General features: G+C 37.6%; 3 protein-coding genes across 4 annotated transcripts in view; 1 reads left to right on the top strand and 2 right to left on the bottom strand.

Moving 5' to 3' along the window:
- Positions 1-4314, top strand: part of LOC135681074 (nuclear pore membrane glycoprotein 210) — a 33911-nt gene extending 29597 nt beyond the window's left edge. Inside the window, exons 37-41 of the mRNA XM_065195361.2 lie at positions 56-140; positions 1112-1244; positions 1789-1922; positions 2322-2822; positions 3434-4314. Of these exons, the coding sequence (XP_065051433.2) occupies positions 56-140; positions 1112-1244; positions 1789-1922; positions 2322-2822; positions 3434-4018 (1438 nt within the window). The 3' untranslated portion in view covers positions 4019-4314. The remainder of the gene's footprint in view (positions 1-55; positions 141-1111; positions 1245-1788; positions 1923-2321; positions 2823-3433) is intronic.
- Positions 4315-5435: 1121 nt separating this feature from the next.
- Positions 5436-9866, bottom strand: LOC148958060 (uncharacterized). Of its 2 annotated transcripts, XM_089113710.1 has the most exons (3): positions 9693-9866; positions 8746-8850; positions 5436-7559 (listed from the first exon to the last, which is right to left on the bottom strand). In XM_089113710.1, exons 1-3 carry the CDS (start codon positions 9703-9705, stop codon positions 6406-6408), a joined length of 1272 nt encoding a protein of 423 aa, XP_088969836.1. In that variant the 5' UTR covers positions 9706-9866; the 3' UTR covers positions 5436-6405. The 2 variants fall into 2 exon arrangements, with proteins under 2 accessions (XP_088969836.1, XP_088969837.1); XM_089113711.1 differs by lacking the exon at positions 8746-8850.
- Positions 9867-11917: 2051 nt separating this feature from the next.
- On the bottom strand, positions 11918-18893 carry LOC135681076 (uncharacterized). Its single transcript, XM_065195364.2, has 5 exons — positions 18723-18893; positions 16190-16517; positions 15702-15834; positions 13322-13523; positions 11918-12383 (listed from the first exon to the last, which is right to left on the bottom strand). Exons 1-5 carry the CDS (start codon positions 18737-18739, stop codon positions 11918-11920), a joined length of 1146 nt encoding a protein of 381 aa, XP_065051436.2. The 5' UTR covers positions 18740-18893.
- Positions 18894-18971: the final 78 nt, after the last annotated feature.

Here is an 18971-nt window from a genome sequence, read left to right as displayed (position 1 = left end):
CTATCATGAATCCTTCTCGACAGTAAACGGTCGCCATATTTTTCTCTTTCACCAGGAATGATATATCTAACGTTCTACCAGATGTTTCAAAAGGAATTTATACAATTACGGCAGTTAAAGTTGGTTTTACTATTTTCAAGGTAAGACGATTCACCACTACCTACCATTCGAAATTACAGTTTTGATTTTGTGAACAGTTTTTTGGCGGTACAGAACTTGAAAATGGCTTTGAAAAAAGCAAACATTTTACAACATATTGGCTAAAAGCTTTTTCGTCTGACACTCCTCAGAGCATGAAACGTCAGAATAAAGGTCCGAAAGAACACGATGAAAAATAAATGCCCAGTTTGGTTTTAGTTTTGATTTTGATTTGATGAACAATATATACCCAGTTTTGATTTTAGTATACACTACCTGTCCTCCATCGATATATTAGCTAACAATATGGTGATGATAAACCTGCGTTTAGAATGATTCCTGGGAGTGAAACTCGGAAAATGTAAAATGTCTTCAAATACGGAGTCAAATTACTAGGGCGGAGAAGATTTTCATAAAATTAAAAATCGAGATTAAGTCTGATTTTGAAGTAAGATTGACAATCCGGATATGGTTTGTATCTTGTTTCCACGCAACATGTACTGCAGTCTGGTTTGTAAGACAACAATCGAAAGCACCCTTTTAAAACAAAAAAGTAAGCACTGTTATGCGCTGATGACGTCATTTTGGCATGCCTGCGCGAATTCGCGAAGAGATCGATATTGCATTTCAAGCTATTGTTGAGGGAAGCAAGTTGCCGTGAAATCAGTATGAACTGTGGATGATGCTATCGTGCAGCACGGAAATTATGAGCTGAAGTAAAGTTTTATGCGGGCATTTAATGCTATTTTGGTGGTACCTGATAGGTGACATCTAAAGTTTTCACCAACATTGTCAATGCTAGAGGACACCAAGGGTCAATAAATAGCTGATTGGTTGCACCTGTATTCACGGTGGCTGACGTCGCTCCTCTGTGTAGACATCTAGTTGTCTATTTTGGTCACCCCCAAATATTTATACCAACTTTTTTGGTAGCCGGAAAAAGTTTTTTCCTAGCCTGACTTCATTTACTTAGATTTGGGACGAGAACAACGTCGATGTAGCTGACTATATCAGAATCCGAGCTGCTAATGCCATCCAGCCGCCCCAGGCCTCTGTCTATCAAGGTGGCATGGTCTGCTTCAAGTCAACCGTCAATGCTCCAAAAGGTTAGTCCTACCAAACTACCTATCTCTGTGGCTGTTTGTAGATCGTAGGAAGGCTTTTGGGGCTGAATCGTTAGAAATACTTTTGCTGGTCTCTTCACACTGTGAGAGTTTTTTACAAATTGTGCGATAAGATGAGGGGGGGGGGGGGTATGAACTAGTAATCATGTCTTGTCTTTTTGAATAACATATGATGTTTTTGTGATTGCAAATTTGAGAACGTAGGAAATGTTGAGGAAATTCGTGTACCAGCGAGGTATATTAGGTTCAGAGGTCTATTACTCCATTCTAAGATGAAAGAATTTCATCACGGTCCTTCTTTCCCTTTGTTTCTTGACATTGACTTAAATAGAAGAACGTTTCTAAACCAAATAATAAATAAAAAACCAATCATTTAACTTCCGAGAACGTTTTATTCTTTTTTATTTAGGGAAATACTTTATTTGGGAAATCTTGCCTTCTTGTCTGGAGAACATGTCTTGTCAAGGAGAACATGTCTTAAAGGCACATCACGGCCTACATGTTTAAATTTTTATCTTGTATGCAGGCTCGTCTGTCACGTGGTCAAGCTCAAATATCGATGTGATAGATATCAATGCCAAAACAGGCTATGGTTTTGCCAAATCACCTGGCATTGCCACAATTTATGCAAACCATGGAAATTTTGTGACCCATGTCGAGGTACGCAGCTTTCTTTGAATTCTCACTTAGCCGAGACGTCTTGATGGGGCAAGAGCCTGTGCTTATCTGGCCATGTCTCCGCCAATTTGCAACATATTCTACTGATTTTGCACATTAAGAGGTATTCCACGATGCCCTTAAGGTTCTGGGATCAAAATTCAGAAAAAAGATTTTTATGACGTCATCACTTGAGAACCCTATTAACAAAAGCCTGCAACTTGCTGCTCACTTTCCCTTTTGGGTCATTGTAGTAGCAGTTTTTGTTGTAAGATAAAGGCAATACAGTTTTCTAGGATGACATTTCCGTATTTCGCATAGGTTCTTTTGTATTCTTCAGCAGGTGACTGTTAAAAATGTTACAACCTACAATTTTTGTTATTCTCGTTTTATTCTTTTCAGGTCAATGCTCAGAAAACGACTTCAGTTGAGTTGCTACAGGGTAAAATTGGCTTCATCTCCAATTTTGGAAAGAAAGTATACGATTTCCCAATAGCAGTCAAAGGCTCCGGAAGGTCTTCTATCAATCTTTGTTCAAATTCATTAGTTTATGACCATGCCTCTAAAATTCCATTCACGTGTACTTTGTCAACAATTGATGAAGGAGTCCCTGTTTCACTCGATACATTGTTCAGCGTAACTTCAAAATATGTGAATGGTGAACCGTTTTGTGAAGTTGTGCCAAACGAGCTTAACAGAAGAGACATGAAACTTCTCAGCGCAAAAGAAACAAAATTGCTGCTGCAAGCATCTCTCACGGGAGAGGAACCACTAGCAACCTCGTTGCAACTTCGGTTTATTCCTGCGTTTCATATCAATAAAAAAGAATTCGAGTTATCATCATCAAATCCGCAGGATGTTATTACCATAAACGGCGTGGAATCTCACCTCAACACTTTAAAGGTTTGTTTTTGTGTACAAGCTATATATTCATTGTGTGCTCCAATTTTTGTGACTTTGACCGTCCTAGCAGGACTGATCTTTCCTTGAAGTGCCGTCTCATTTCTCATTCAAAGGACCTCCTTTTCTTTTCACAGTTTGGTCACCTCCAAAAGTTTTATTTTCTATTTCCCCTATAACATTTCCCCCTCAGTATTAAACTCATTTTATGATATTATTCGTTGAAGTCTACTTGGTAAACTCTCAGACATTCTTGGTTTAGACTTTCCACGTCTCGTCTCATGACATGACAATTGCTTCTTTTTGGATCTCCATGGTCGAATGTATTTACTAACCAAATGGCTTTAGAGACAACTGTATCATTTATCAAATCACTGACGGAGCATCCCTTTTTCGTTATTTATCCTTTTTGCTCGTGCTTAAATATAGTTATATATGCATTGCTAGTGTTGCTCGTAGAGGGAAATCGATAACCTTGTTTCTTTTATTCAGTTAATTGCACCTAATGAGTAGACCTTGCCTTGTAGAAGGTTTTATTTTATTAGCATTTCATTCCGTATCGTAGAAGGTCTTTAGCTTCAACTACAGTTATATTTATATAATATCGTTTTTAGGTGCATTCAAGTTTGTCCAATGTCGTGCATATCTTACCACTGGACAGGGAACTCGGCGAATCTCGTGTTGAGTATCAGTTGAGCCTTGTTAGAAAGTCTGATTTACCTGCCAATGAAGTTTATATTGTTATTGAAAGTAGTGTCACGGGACAGAGGGAAGAAATACTAGTGGGAATCAAAGTAGGGAAAAAGGTGGAACAGCCCCAGTGTATTCCTCAAGCTGCAAGCACTGTAGATGAAGGCTCTATTTCAGGTGAAAAACAGTCAATATTTTATGAACAAAGGCTCTGGATGATATGGTATACCATAATCATAGCGACTGTTATCCTGTTAATATGCGTGTATCACAACTGGATGACTCGTCGGCAGTACAGAAGCACTCATGCATTGAGTCCGGCTTTTCATTCTGCACCACCACCTTATCAGGTGGTACCTGGGCACGGGTCACCTTTTCAAACATGGACTCCAACGCACACGCACGACAGTCCACACTCGCCACCTTCTGAAAGACGACCACATTCTGCTTACAAGGATCCACTGAAAACGACACCAGGAAACAGGACCTTGTTTAGTGTGGGCCAGTGATGTGCCCTGGTCTTCAATTTGGCTCTAGTGACGATTGGCCTCTATTCTAATACAGCTTGAGATTTCCTATCCGAGGTTACATGATTTCGCATGAAGCTGTGGGCTGTGTCTCAAGATGACGTAACTTTGTCATAAGATTGTGTTTTTCTTAACAGAACTTTAATTTTTTTAAGGTGAAAATTTTTGTTGGTATATAAATGAAAGATCATGTGAATGAAAAGACAGAAAATTTGTTATTAGTCATCTTGTATTTATTTAATTATCATACTCTCAAAGTGTTTGAGATTTTGTTACAATTCTCGTCTTACCTGACTCTCGATTTCCGCTCTATTGAGAGGTTTGTGTTAGATCATCTTAAAAAATCCGTAAACCAAGATATATCTCACGAAACTGAAAATGCTATCCTGCGCACTGTACATGAGCTTCTTTTCAAAAATTGACAGCTTTTCCATAGATTTCATTCTTTATGGCTACAGGAAAGGTGGAGCATATTACGGATTAGGAGGGTTGAATGGTTTTTGGAGCTAAACATGCAGTGTTAATTTTTTGTATTGTTTTCCAAGGGGGTCGATCGAACTTTTTATATAAAGGGGGGTCCTTTCGACAATCATGGGTAAAATTTTTCCTTGTAGTCTAATACTTTTGGGTACTTGATTTAAAAATATACCTTTGTTTTACTTATGGTTCCAACTAACACATTACAATCATATCAAAAACAAGAATAAAAGAACAGATGTGTTTAAACTGATTATTATAGGTATCAGTCTTAATTACTATGAGCATTACTATGACTGAATTACTATTACTTTGACTTATTATAGGAATATTATAGCTAATAATTGTGGGTCTGCTAAATTTGTTTTTGATACTTTAGGGTGTATTTTGATAACTGCGGATGCACCTCCCCCTATATAAAAAGTTTAAGTGACTCCCCTGGGTATCCTTTCTGTACAGTTCTGAATATTATTGGAAAGGGGCTTAAAGGCAATCTGTCTCGTTGTAGAATGGTTAACGAGAACAATAGCTGGAACAATGGAATAAACACGATTCCAGCGCTCCGCCATATTTTTACAATGCGATAAATTAAAGGGAGACTGGAAACAATAAAAATCCTTTTGTTCTTATAACCAATCAACGTCGTGACAGATTGCCTTTAAGCCCTCGAAATCCCCTCCGCGGACCCTTGATTACGATTCCGCGAACTTTTGAAACTTTTACACCGACTACACCATGTGCAGTTGCAGAAACTTCTTTGGGAAACTTCCGTAATCCTTGCGATGGTTGTAGCGTTCAGCATGAGCTGAAAGTGATAAATAACATTGAACAGGCTTCTCAGACATTAATCATTTAATCATTCTAATCATAAATGATTCTAATCAATTAATCGTCCAAAGAGACAGCAAAAAATACTACAAAATAATCTCCCACGTAACTCAAAATATGTGAATGCATAATTTATTAAAAATCTTAGTGTGAAAAATAAATATCAAATTAAACCTAGATCAATGCTGACCTTCCCATTCCAATGTAGGAAAGTTAACCAATTATGCAGAAGAGAATTATCGAGGATCATTCCAGCTGTACTCAGTTTTGGCAAAACGTTGCCTCTTTAGTTTTTAGATCCTTCACACAATGGCCATAAAATGAGATTTAAGGCAAGTGTCGAGATAATGTGGGACAGAGACAATGAACTTTCAAAAACCGAAGGGAACCCACTCGAAGGAAATGGTTTGATATCCCACTAGAATTGAATTGATCGTACAAAAAAAAAAAATCCTCGAATTAGTCCCCCTGGTGGGCTTTATTCTGTATTTTTGAATGGGGGCTTATTCGAAGGGGGGCTTAATCGAAGGGGGGTCTTATACGAGGGGGACAAAAAATTATTGTAGACATTAAGAAAACATTATTAAAATACCTCGTTTATTATAGTAGGAATTTCTTTATGAGGATTTAATTAATTACTAGCAAAAGTATGAATAGAACGCCATAGGAGGAGGGGTCCAATTCGAAAATTTACGGTAGCAGCGGAGGCTTATTCGAGAGGGGGGGGGGCTTATTGACAATTTGTAGTTCTAGGGTGGGAGCTTTTTCGAAGGGGGGGGGGAAATTCGAGGATTTACGGTATAAAATTCAGAAAGGCCCTCTGTATTGTCTACTAAAGAAATTACTTTTACGATGTCACCATCTTGTTCATCTTTACTGTTTCTCAAAATGTTTCATTAAAGTCGTTTCGATTGAAGTGATTAAAAATGATCCAGGCATTGGACGAAGAAATGCCCAGGCCTTGAATGGATAGACATGCTGCATAAGTAAGAAAAAATTTGTGATATTCCAAGTTCTAACAATTAGTGTATGAATGTAAATCAGGCATGTTGTGTTAATCAGATTCAAATCACATGCTCATTATGGAGACGAAAATGAGACTTCAGATTGCTCTTGTAGCGAAATTTTTTACCGCAATGCTCGCAGTCGTAAGGTTTTTCGCCAGTATGTGTACGCAAGTGAAGTTTCAGGTTATTGCTATACGCGAAGCCCCTACTACAAACACCACAGCGGTAGGGTTTTGCGCCAGTGTGTACGCGAAGGTGCGACACCAGGCTTGCTTTTACGGAGAATCCCTTGTCGCAACTGCTACATTGATATGGTTTTTCACCGCTGTGTACCCGCTTGTGTCGTTTAACATCACTACTCTGGGCAAAAGCTTTGTCGCATACATCACATTTATATGGTCGCTCTCCGCTATGTGTACGTTTATGTGGCTTCAAGTGTGTTTTGCTTGCAAAACGCCTGCCGCACACATCGCATTCGTATGGGCGCTCTCCGCTGTGAGCACGCGAATGTTCTCGTAAATGACTGCGTTTACTAAACCTTCGTTCACAAACCTGGCACTGAAAAGGCTTTTCCCCGCTATGAACTCTGAGGTGACTCGCTAAGTTCGTCGGGTGAGAGAACTCTTTACCACACTCAGGACATTTATATGGTTTATCTCCACTGTGAACACGAAGGTGACAATTCAAGTTACTACGCTGAGTGAATTTTTTCCCACAAATTTCACATTCATACGGTTTCTCGCCATTGTGTATTCGTATATGCGGGATGAGGTAGCTTTTCTGCGGAAATCGTTTGCCGCATATTGGACATTGAAATGGCCTTTCCCCTGTGTGTACCCGTTCGTGTGTTAAAAGCGCGCCTTTATACGGAAAAGATTTTCCACAATATTCACAATCATTGGGTCCCAAAGTTTTTCCAATCTGCGCTTTAAAGTCAGTTTTTAACTGGCCTGTTTCTGTAGCGTTTAATTTGACACTATCCATAACGTGATTCATGGCATATGCATTCGAATTCGCTATATCTTCATCCTGTTCACTCGTACAGTTTTTCTCTGTGTAACTTACGTTCAATTGTTCAATTTTATGTTTCACTTGTGGTTCCTTAATATTTTCTCTTAAATGGTGTTCATCAGCTATGCAATTGCAATTGTGCAAATGTTTTTCTTCCAATTCATACTTCTGGCCACAAAGATTGCATCTGCATATTTGATCTTCAAAAAAAGAGTTTAAATAACAAGATTGAATGCAAAAACAACAAATTTGTGTGTGATTATTACATAAGCTGGTCTTCTTTGTGCAATGTTCCAGGCCAGGATCTGGAGGTATTTAAAATTGCCCTTCTGTGCTCTAACCAGGAAAGGAAAATATCACTTTGGCTGAAAAAGTAGAGCATCCAGGAGTGGATTTGTCTACCAACCTGAATGCTTTCAACAACAACCTCCTTGTAAGGGGGTATTTTAGCCTAAAATTATCTGCACTGGTGGTCACCTGGGGGGTGGCTAGGGGCACTCAGCCCCCCAAGAATATTTTGAAGGACAATGGTTATTTGTTCTAAAACAATGAGAAAATATTATATCATCTTATCAAAAAGAAAGACTTGCCCCCAATATTAAACCAAGTGTCTGCCCCTGATTATCTGGGACAGGTTTGGCTTAAACTTTCCTTTACTTCTCCTATCTGGTGCACTTAGAGTTTCCAGTATTTGGTAGTGACTTAGTCATAAATGGGTAAGTAAATTGAATTGTCTCGGATTTGCTTGCTTCTATCCATAATCAGACCTCCAGCCTCTGGCCATAATGAGACCCTGTTTTTGTTACACAAGATGTAATGTATGTTTCTTATGCAGACAACAGAGATGGTTTAAAAATTTCAAAGTTTAGCAGTTCTAAAATGGGCAGATATGAATATGAGGCAGTGGGGATTTATATATTTTTTCATCAAATATTAGGTGAATAAATTGGATGCATAATTTCTGGACCTTCAAATAATTTTGTTTTATATCTGGGAAACGCTTGCACAGTCATAGCATAAAGCTAGCCTTTCCAAGAAATTGTTCACTCTTGCAGACAACATCTACTGAACCAGAAGGTACTTCTGCTGCAATTTTACATCTTTTTAAGCAACAAATTTTTTCAATTGATTTGCTGAAAAATTTGTCTTTGTACAGGGTCTTCACCATGACCATGCCCCCCTCCCCATTTTTTGGTGAAGAAAGTAGTTTTAAAGCTGCAGTAAAAGGGGTAAGAAGCCTTGGCCCCTTTTTTCTAGCCTTGGCACCCATCTTTTAAATTTGTGGCGCTGTTGTATGTTGTCTACTATTTGCTAGGTTTTTTTAATCTCCATTTAGGGCCTAACTGATGCTTAACTGGTGTGTCTAGTTATACAGTCAAAACTCACCAACGATGACCTTGTTCGTCTGTGACACAACATCATTTTGATCACATAAATATGGGCCAGTACAATCAAACTTGAAGGCACCCCTAATACAACTGTACTTTTGGTCTAAAAAGGAATTAATCCATTAAGAAATTCAATATGAACCATCAAAGATCTATTTTTCTTGTGATCAATGTGAAATGATTTACTGAGAGATAGCCATTACCTAGGAAATGCAAAATCTGATGAATAACAACATGCCAATTTTCCTATTGAACTAGCAGCAGAAGTTTAAAATTGAAAGATTAATATTTTTTCGAATGAGTTTGTATTTGTATTTTGTATTTGTTTCTACCTAGCATCCGAAGGTAGTTTTTAGGACACTCAGAAGCTTTTGCTTATCAGGCAGTGTCCTGGTTCTTCTGCTCGATGTGACCACACCTCTTGATGTGACCACACCTCTTTGCCTGGAATTACAGCAAACTGGTGATTCTCCTCACCCTGGGTAAAAATTTGGTTATGCCAGGGACTTGAACCACAGCCCCTTGTGTCTGTAGTCAGCGCCTCTAACAACTGAGCCATCCTGGAGATTTTACAATCCTATCCATCCAGGGTTTTATAGCATATATATACTAAATGGCATAAATTAATATTGATTGAATGGACATGCCCTCTTTGCTGGGCAATTTGAATTGGAGGTATAAAAATCTATTATTTTGTGAAATCATAAGAAAGTTGCATCTTGCAGAAAAAGAAAGTTGCATCAACTATCTTTTATCAAACAAGTGTCCTAATGTTTACAGACACAATGGATGAGACATGCCCCTCCTCTGACTGGGCCAGCTTCATCCAAACTTTCAAGACGGAAAGCTTGCTGATTATACTTCGGTAAAGTTGATTTTAATTGAGAAAACTCCTAAAGTGTGCTAGATTAGAGCGATTAGAAGTTAGATTTTATTGTAACTTACCCTCACCGTTCATGCTCCCTTTACTTCCTCTGTTCCCATCCCAAGGCCAATCGAGCAAGGTCAAGATCCAGCCTCGACTTCAATGTCGGAAATGAGGTTGCTTGTTGTTAGAGCTGACGCCATGTTTTGATACATGCAACGGTTGAAAAGGTGTCCTTGAAAATGGCGTTTATTAGGCACCTAAGACTGAACATGCTCCGTACCTAACACTCAGTTCTTGTGTCAGTTGACTTGTATTTATTTACAAATGTTTAGCTTGTATCCCACCTTTGTTAAAAGTTTCTATAAAGTCAATAGCAACTCCACCACTACTAATTTCCAACACTACTTTCAAAATGAAATTAAATAGTGTGAAGACAGAAACTTTTGCGAGTTTGGTTCGCCCCATACACACCTCATTTACGTGGATCCGGGAGGGTAAGGCTCCACGCCCGCTGCTTCCAAGGAGATGCACTAAGAGGTACATTGTTTAACATTTCCTTTGAACCTGCATAAGAAAAGTCAGATCCTTCTACAATGTATAGTACAATTTAATTACACTCATTGAGCAGCCGACAATTGATGCAATTTCACGAAATCAATTTGCTTTATTTTAGTAGAAAGCAATTTGTAAGCGCTTCTCTTAATTCAGTTCTTGAATTTTCAGAGCTTCCATGTTTTCGTCTCGAGACCTATAGAAATTTTATGGTCGACGTTTTTTTTGTTGCCATACATAAAAGGCTTCAAAATATCAACAACGTCGTGTGAAAATTTCATGGAAATAGCTGCCGCACTTTTTTAATGAGAAAGGTTTTAAAAAAGTATTTCCAAATTTGTTGCATAAAATGTCTTCGAAGTTTCGAAGTGTGTCCCAATACTATTTGAACGTAAGTGTAGTACAATGTCGATGAAACACTGACTTTGCCCCAAAAATCCAGAAAGGCTGATGATGCAAACTTTATAACAACAGATAAACAAAACAAGTAGATTTAAAATACACACTGCTTGGATATAATTTCAAAATCAATGAATCAAAAAAAAGAAAAGACAGATCTTGAAAGGAAAATCAAAGACTGCTTGCGAGAAATAGACAAAGTTGGATAAAATTTGTGAACGACATTTATGCTGCTGCTAAAAGCATAAGAAAACTCATATTAAGTTACAAATTTCTCCTAAATGTGAAATAGTTTTATAAATAGAAATCCCCTGCTTCTACGTGTTCCTTTTTGTGCACATATTAAAACAAAAACTTCAGTCACAAGTTTCCTTATTATAATAATAATAAGCAATTGGAGTGTCATATCAAGAGACTATGTGAAGGAGAGAAGGAGGCAAAATTAGTAATGAGAACAATGTCAAAAATGGGTAGGCCAAAACTGCGAGATTGTTAAAACTTTTTATGAAAGAAAATAGAACAACAAAAATATTCTGCCTAGGCATTAGCCAGCAGTATAGTGGACACAACAAAAAGCAACAGAAACAATTTTGACAATAATAATAATTTATTAATTATCAATTTATTTAAAGTTGGTGCTACAAAGCTATTTACCGTGAAATGAGCGAATCCAAGCCAACTGTTAAAACTACTACATCAAATAAATGCATACGAGATCAAATACATAAAATTTTAGGTACATAATAATCCGTTAAAAACCGAATTTATAGTCTCCTATGCCATGCCCCTCCCCACTTTTTCGCAAAACAATAGAGCTTTCTTGCAAAATATTTAATTATGGGTCCTCAATTTGCTCTTTGCCCCCTACTTTGCAACTTCCTTAGGAGCCCCAAATGTGATCTTTTAAATTCTGGTACGAATTCCGATAGTTTAAACGGTTTTATCCAAACAAATTTTAATAGATTGGACCGGTGTGCGTTCTACTAGCAGTTTTAGAATATATCTACGCAAAAATGAAAAACCTTTTTTGTGCAGACTGAAGAAGTTCGCTTCAGCCTTGAACTCCATTACTAATGCTGCATCCTATGTACGCATTGTGTAGATGGAATCTAAGCTGCCCTGAAGAAAACATGGAAAACGAAATGTTTTCTCTGCTGAAGTTTCTTAGTGAAATCTCTAAGAGCGTTTTCAACTTTCAAAATTTGCCAACGAACTCGCCCAAGTTGAGAGGACAAAACACAAGTGCTATTATTCTGTACATAAAAAGCTTCTACAAACAGTCCTGCGTCCAACTAGCAAGAAGATTGAAGTAAAAGTACTGGTTTCATTTGGTTTTCGAGTTAGGTGAACTTCATGCTTTGCTCTCAACGTACATTCTCCATGCATCATGACCAGTAAGAACCCCATACCACATCGCAAAGTCGTCAGTATAAAGCTGGCATCTAGGTGAGTCATCTAAGGTAAACCCAATCCTGAATTGGCGGAACTCATTTGTTAAAGAATTACTATTCTTTGTGACGCTGCATTTATCAAGTTTTCCGTTAGAAAAGGCACAAATGCCTGCAGTAGGATGAAACGAGAGGATCAAATGATTCCATTCCCGTGTGTTGAGATTTTGACCAAAACCAGTAAGACTCCAAGTTTCAGTGTAGAATACAGTATATGTCAATGCGCCAGTGGTTGGGTTATATGAGAGTATTTTCCCCATAGATGTCGCACCAGCCTTGTAGTTGTACAGAATGCTGCAACTTTCCCCCGGCTGCCGAATCTTGAACCAAATGGCGTAGGTGAACCCATCAGTGCATCCTTCAAATTTCCTAGCAAAAGAAAAATGTAGTTTGAAATCAAACAATAGTCATTTCTAAAAGTAAGAGATTCAGGGTGGAAACACTGATTTTCATGAGCAAGGTTTTGATGCTTGGGTGCTTGTTGCTTATGATTTATTGTATACATTTCAGCAGGTCATAAACCTAGCAGATTTAAAGCTAATTAAGACCCACAACTCAAAATTTAAAAAAATTAAATTAAAATTTGTAGTGTTTCATAATCATAATCATTTTCTCAGCTGGATTGAAAACAGGCCCTTCGAGAACTTTTATGGGGCAAAACGAAGATGAGGCCCGTGATGATATCATTACGAACTTTCGATTGCGTTTGTTGTTGTTATTGCTAAGAACATTGTAATATTTATTTGGGACCCTATCAGCTCGGGCCTAGGGCAGTCTGCTTCTCTGCCCCTTCACTCTGTGAGCTGTTACGAAAATAAAAGATTTTTCAAATTTTTTAGTGCATTGCTGAAGTGTCAACGGTAACAGTACGGTAACAGGTTCTATCGATTACTTCCCTTTGACAGGCATTTCTTGAAAGATAATTTACTCCACTACTTTTTAAGAATTTTTAAAGACTAGCAGAGCGAAACTTTAAAGTTGCCTTTTCTATGCATAAGTTTAGCCTCAGTAGACGCACCCGTATGTCGTCTCTCATGCTATGATACTATATATTTTCCTTTAATGGATTTATTTCTCTAACTGAAATTTTGCCGTGTATTATCATTCATAAGAATAAAAGACATATAGGAAGGATTCTTGCAAAATGGAACAGTTTATAGACAATTCAAGATTGGCCAAACCCCACCAAAGACTCCGGGAGATGCTTATAACGTGGTTCTATTCAGTGATAGTGTGCCCCCTTTTTGGTCATTTTCTTCTCAGCCCCTCCCCCTTTATAGAAAGTGAATGAATTTAGAGTTACATACGTGAGACATGGAATGCTGGCACTGCTATGGGGGCAATTCATGTTTCCATAACAGTAAGCAACCCGGCTTCTTCGACCTGGCTCATAAACAGCGGCGTAGTTTGAATTGAATCCAGTACTCTGTATATCCATGTTTGTTCCAGAAATTGGTTTATTTATAAACGAATCGAACGTCCAGTAGTAATCAGCCGTCTCATAAACAGCTTAAAAGAGAATATCACAAATTATTGAGAATAGTAAAAAATAAAAATTTCAAGATATCTTTACAAGCAAGACCAGGGGCGAAGGGTAAAGAGGGGGTAAAGAAGTGCTTTAGCCGACAAAAAGGGCGTGTCTCATTCTTTAAGGGTGTGGTCAAAAAATAAATACTCTTAGATGCTGCTTTATGTGTTACTGTTTCAAAGTTCATACTTTAGTGCCATACGTTGAAAGTTCAACTACACAGAAATGTTAATATGTTTCAATTGTTGCAAAAAGGTTACAGAGTGAGTACGAAAATTGCTTCTTTTGCCCGGCAAAAATCTTTAATTTGCCGACGGACAAATTGTTGGGGAGTACCGCAACCTTTGACGAACCTCGATGACCCATTCTTTTGTAGTCCTTGGTTCGGGCATGAATTTCTTTAAGGGAAGCAACTTTTGCCGGAAGCAACTTTTGCGGGAAGAAACTTTTTGGCCAGAATTATCGTTTGTTTCTTCCGTGAAATTTGCTAAAAAGTTATATTCGCGAAAGCTCATTCTTGCGAAAGTTCGAGAAGTATAAACTGCGCGCGAATCTATTCATAAAAATATATTAGCGAAATATTGTTCAAGCTAAGTTTCATAAAATATAAATTTCGCAAAATGCTAATTCTGCAAAATGTCTGACTATGAAAGTCAAAAATGTTTTCCAAAAGTAAACTTCAAAGACCTGGCCTGCATGCTTTCTGCAAGATGCTGCACAAGAGAAAATGGAGAAGATAGATTATTCGCTACTTCTTTCACTATTAAATCAATCATTAAAGTATCATCGAGGGGCTTTCTTTTCCTTCAATATTGCTTGCCTTTACACTGAGTAGCATAGTTCGGATGTTCGGAAAGCCATTTTGGTAAATTCGTGAAATTGTTCTCTAAAGGTTTTGCGTTTTTTTAAAAGTTTCTTTCCTTTAAAGTTTCTTCCCTTATATGACATATTTCAATCAAATAGAATAGAAGTAGGAGTGGAAGTATAGAATAGAAATAAGAGTAGAACAGGGAACATTCCAATCAAATAAACCTGGAATGTTTCTAGACTAGTAGTTCCATTTCATGCATACAGTTTTTGAAGGAGAAATACAAATAGGTACACTAATACATGAGCTCTGACACAGGCTGGAAAGTGGGGGGGGCAAGGCTCCCTTCGTGGGAGGCCCCGAAATTTTTCATAGGAAGCGGTCTACAGGAATCCGAGGCCCATACTGACCAAAAATTAAGAAACAATATTATTTCTTTAAAGATGGGGCGGAAATAGTATATTTCAACTATGTGAACTGTTTAATGGACATAGAAAAGAAAAAGAGAGCTCCTTTTGACTTGTTAGGTGATCTTTTTCATGTTATTGCATGTTAAGGTTTTTGTGTTTTAAACAAATAGCTCACTTATAGTACTATTTGGCATTTAAGAAACCTTTATGAAACTTTTAGTACTGAAACGAAAGTAAACGAGTGTATATATCTTAGCACACATGCAATTATTCCATGGAGCCCTAAAAAGAGAAAATAGCGCGGTGAAGCGTGATGTTTGAATGCCATTCGCACTTTACATGAAGTACCGTTGCGCGCGGACTTGTTATTCGGTTTGAGAGTCTCTTGTAATCTCAAAGACCTTTGATATTTCACTGAAAGAGAGCTTCCAAATGATTCAGTATTTTATGGTTATGTCTACGACGAAACGAATGCAAGAAGCTGTTAGCCGTGCAGCTAAAGCCCTTAGTCAGCAGAAATTTTTTTACTTTAATGGCGGCAAACAAAACACCAGCAGATAGCTGACCAGAAAATGAAGCCGATTCAATGAGGCCGATTCATTTTCAAAGTCAGGGTAAATATGAAATTTTAATACTTCTCATGCGATATGTTTGGAATAGACCTTTTGTTTTGACAACATTACAAACGGGTCTTTTGTTGCATTAGAAGAGTTCATTTCTTTTAATTCTCTGGAAAAAGGCGAGAGCTGCCTGACCCCATCAGGAACCCTAAAATCATTCACAACAACCCCCCCTCCCCACTTTGCCCTTTCAAAATATAGCAATGCCCTTTATTTTGCTATTATTTTATCCTTTTTCTTGGTGCTTTGCAAAAAGGCCTATCTGACATCTCTGAACATGGCTCTGAACATGGAATAAATTAGGTAGCATCGAACACTTACTGGCTATTCTTTCACAGTGCTTGCCCAATGTTTTGTATGTCTTATTGCTTCTGCACTCACATACGTATGACCCATTAAGGTAACTTGGTACACAAGTTCCATTGTTTTGACATGGTTTTTCACTGCAGATGCTCTGAAATTAAAAATTAAAATGTTCTTTTTAATTAAACCTTATCTGTTTATAAAGAAAGCCATGAGAAATAATATGATCAGTTGAAGTACGGTATGTGGAGAATTGGTGGCAAGAACGCTTTAAGCCCAGCATGAAACAGCAAGTGTCTTTTTTATGGTTAAAAGGCAGTCTGTCCCTTCAATGATTGGCTAATAAGAACAAAAGGTCTTCCCCCTTAACGGATTACGCAGCTCGCTTTGGCTGGCCTAGCTGCGGTAGTCGACGACATTTGAAACTGGGAGCAAAAAACCAACGGGAGATTTGATCACTGGAATTGAATGGTGATATCCCTCTGTTTAATTCTGATTTTTCTTACCTCTGTATAGAGATGGATGAAATTTGAATCGAACAATTGCAAAGAACTGTTGGAGAATATATTTCCATCAAGCAATTGACATTCGTAGCTCCCTTTTACAGTGATGTTGAGATTTATAGAGTAGCATTGACTATCTCTGTTGCACAGTGTTTGGCATTCCTTGATATCACTTGTTCTCTGCACACGGAAAGCCGTTATATTGAGGTAAGTATTGTTCTTCGCATTCATAGCCATGTACTTTATTTCTGGTGTGTAGCAGTAAAATCTTGAACTGCATCTCTCTGCTGACGTAGCAGCAAACAGAGCAAGCAAGCCCAACATTTCTGTACTAAAAGTAGATCGTCAAATGTTATCAACCACTAGGAGAGTGACAAGAATCTATACTTAAATATCATTCACAAGAGCAGCAAAAGTATATGTAATTCAAGCAAATCTATAAGCAAGAAAATACTTCTATAAGCAAGAAACATTGACTGAACATTTACATCGAATCCCACTCCTGTCGCCAACATCAGATATTTTCGTCCCTAGCTTTGCTTTCTAAGTGACAGAAAAATGGCTAATTAATTTGCAAAATCAATTTCTTGTGGATGCTTGATAGATTCATTCAAAATGCAAGTGTGAATTGCTACAAAAAATATTTTCACTCAATGGCAAATCATATCTGAAATACGCCTAACAATTTCGTTTGTTAATGTCAATGAAGTGACGTTTATTTACGAAAACAGGTATTGCATGATTGCACCAGGGCTCATTAATAATATATTGTGCCTGCGAGCGCAAAGCTGAGTAAAAATGTGTCTGCAAGTAAAATAGGGAGCAGTTTATAATCTTAAATTGCACCCTATAGATTGAGAACCTCCCTGTTACCCTCAGTGCTGCTACACCAACTTACGTTTTTCAAAAGCATATACCTTATCAATATCATCATGAACTACATGTAACTAAATGTTAAACTGAACAGATGACATAATTAATGCTACCAGTTTTTATCTACGGGTTGTTTTGGTTTGTCAAGTAGCCCTATCGTTGTTATCGATTTCATCAAATAAAGACATCTTCAGTAAAAACGCTTTTCGATATCTTAAAAGCTTCACTTTTAATGGAGCAGTTTTGTTTACAACACCTTCTTTCAAGGTTTCTAAATTTTAGGATTTTGTTTTCGCTTCCTTGGCAAAGGTTGCAAGAATTTGACTGTAATACAATAAAGGTAAATAAAAATCGATTCAGAAATGTGCCTGCAGAAATGCCTTAGGATGAATTTTGTGACTGCGAGCGCCGCTCGCGCAGATTAATGGGGTCCGGATTGCACCAGTGTGAAATGACTCGTAGATATCAAATACTAAGTGGACAAAGCAACCAAGAATTTCTGGAAGATAAGACGCACAAAGAAAGCTACAAGATTATCTGTATACAGAAAAATGAGTACTCTGTATGCAGATAATCAAATAGGTGCAGCTCAGTGCAGCTCGAATCCGCTCTACACCGACTCAACCCCCTAGCTAGCAAGCCATGATTTCATCTTCCCCCCATGCTAGCCTTTTATTTGCTAACATGTGACTCGGCCAATTGGCACGCAATTTCCATAGCGATAAGGATTAAACAATATTTTTGTCTCTGTGGAAATTTCAGGCATGTTTCTAGGAAGGAATGCTTGGTTTGCAGCGCGATCAAATATTTTCAATTTTTTAAACTATGGTTTAATTAAAGTAGTAGTGGTAAAACATGAAAATGAACCTTGTTTCTATAATTTTTTTAATAATCTGACTACCGCTCGAGCGGTAATGGCGGTAATTTGGATCCGCCACTGCACCGAAAAAGCACCCACATATCGCTAAAAATCCTCGATTTTGAGAAAAAATGTTGTTCAAAATTGCATTTTGCAAAAGTTCAGCCTCAGCTTGTTCTTAATTTGTTCTTAACTTTGACCAGTTTTGAGGCTCGTGTTCTTATAAAATTGTTCTTATAAAAAAAGAGTGTATAAGTTTCTTTTGAAGCTTTGTCCTTTGTTAAGTACGGTTGTATTTGTTTTATTTTAGATCTGCTTGAATCTAATTTGACGCATGTTACTCTTTTAGACTTCTAAGCGATTTTTTTTTTATTTTCCAGGTTTGCATTGACACGTAGTAGACACAATGATCAGCCATAATCACCATCATAATCGTCATCAAAATAGCAGGCAAAGAGAACCTATAAGTGCACAGATAAAGACTGATTTGAATTTTATCTGATCAAAAAAATGCTTACTTGGCATGTATGGGCTGCAAGCCTATAGGTGAGTACTTATATAAATAGATACTTTACTTGGGGCTCCTTACCAAAGTCTTTACAAGGAATATGAGAAAAGCTGATTGGTCTTACTGATGATGTTTGGCGACAAGCAGACATTTTGTTCAATTTTGTATCGAACCGCACTAGTCTTATGGACCTTATGGAATTTGGATAAAACATCTTCAAAAATATCATGCTTTCAAGCGCCAGACTTTATAATGAAAGAGTACTCTAGACAACCTTTACTACAACAAAATCATACCTGAAGAATCCTCCCATTGTCTTGATATTACTAGTTTCTCAGAACTTGCTGCTGGATTTTTATTCAAACATCCTGCCAGTAGCTTTACGCAATAACACCTGTAGTTGTCTAGCATGATATACCACTTGACTACTAAAAATGATCACGTGACATGGATTCTTTGCATCTCAAAGCATTCCCTCTGTATAAGGGGCTTTTCTATATCAATTTCAAACATCAATTATTTACTTTCGATTCAGTTCATTGTGA

The sequence above is a fragment of the Rhopilema esculentum genome, chromosome 18, assembly GCF_057945365.1.
Source record: "Rhopilema esculentum isolate cy_ngs chromosome 18, ASM5794536v1, whole genome shotgun sequence".
Taxonomy (NCBI): Eukaryota; Metazoa; Cnidaria; class Scyphozoa; order Rhizostomeae; family Rhizostomatidae; genus Rhopilema; species Rhopilema esculentum.
Note: the sequence above shows the minus strand (reverse complement) of the source record. Positions and strands in the feature narration are given on the sequence as shown.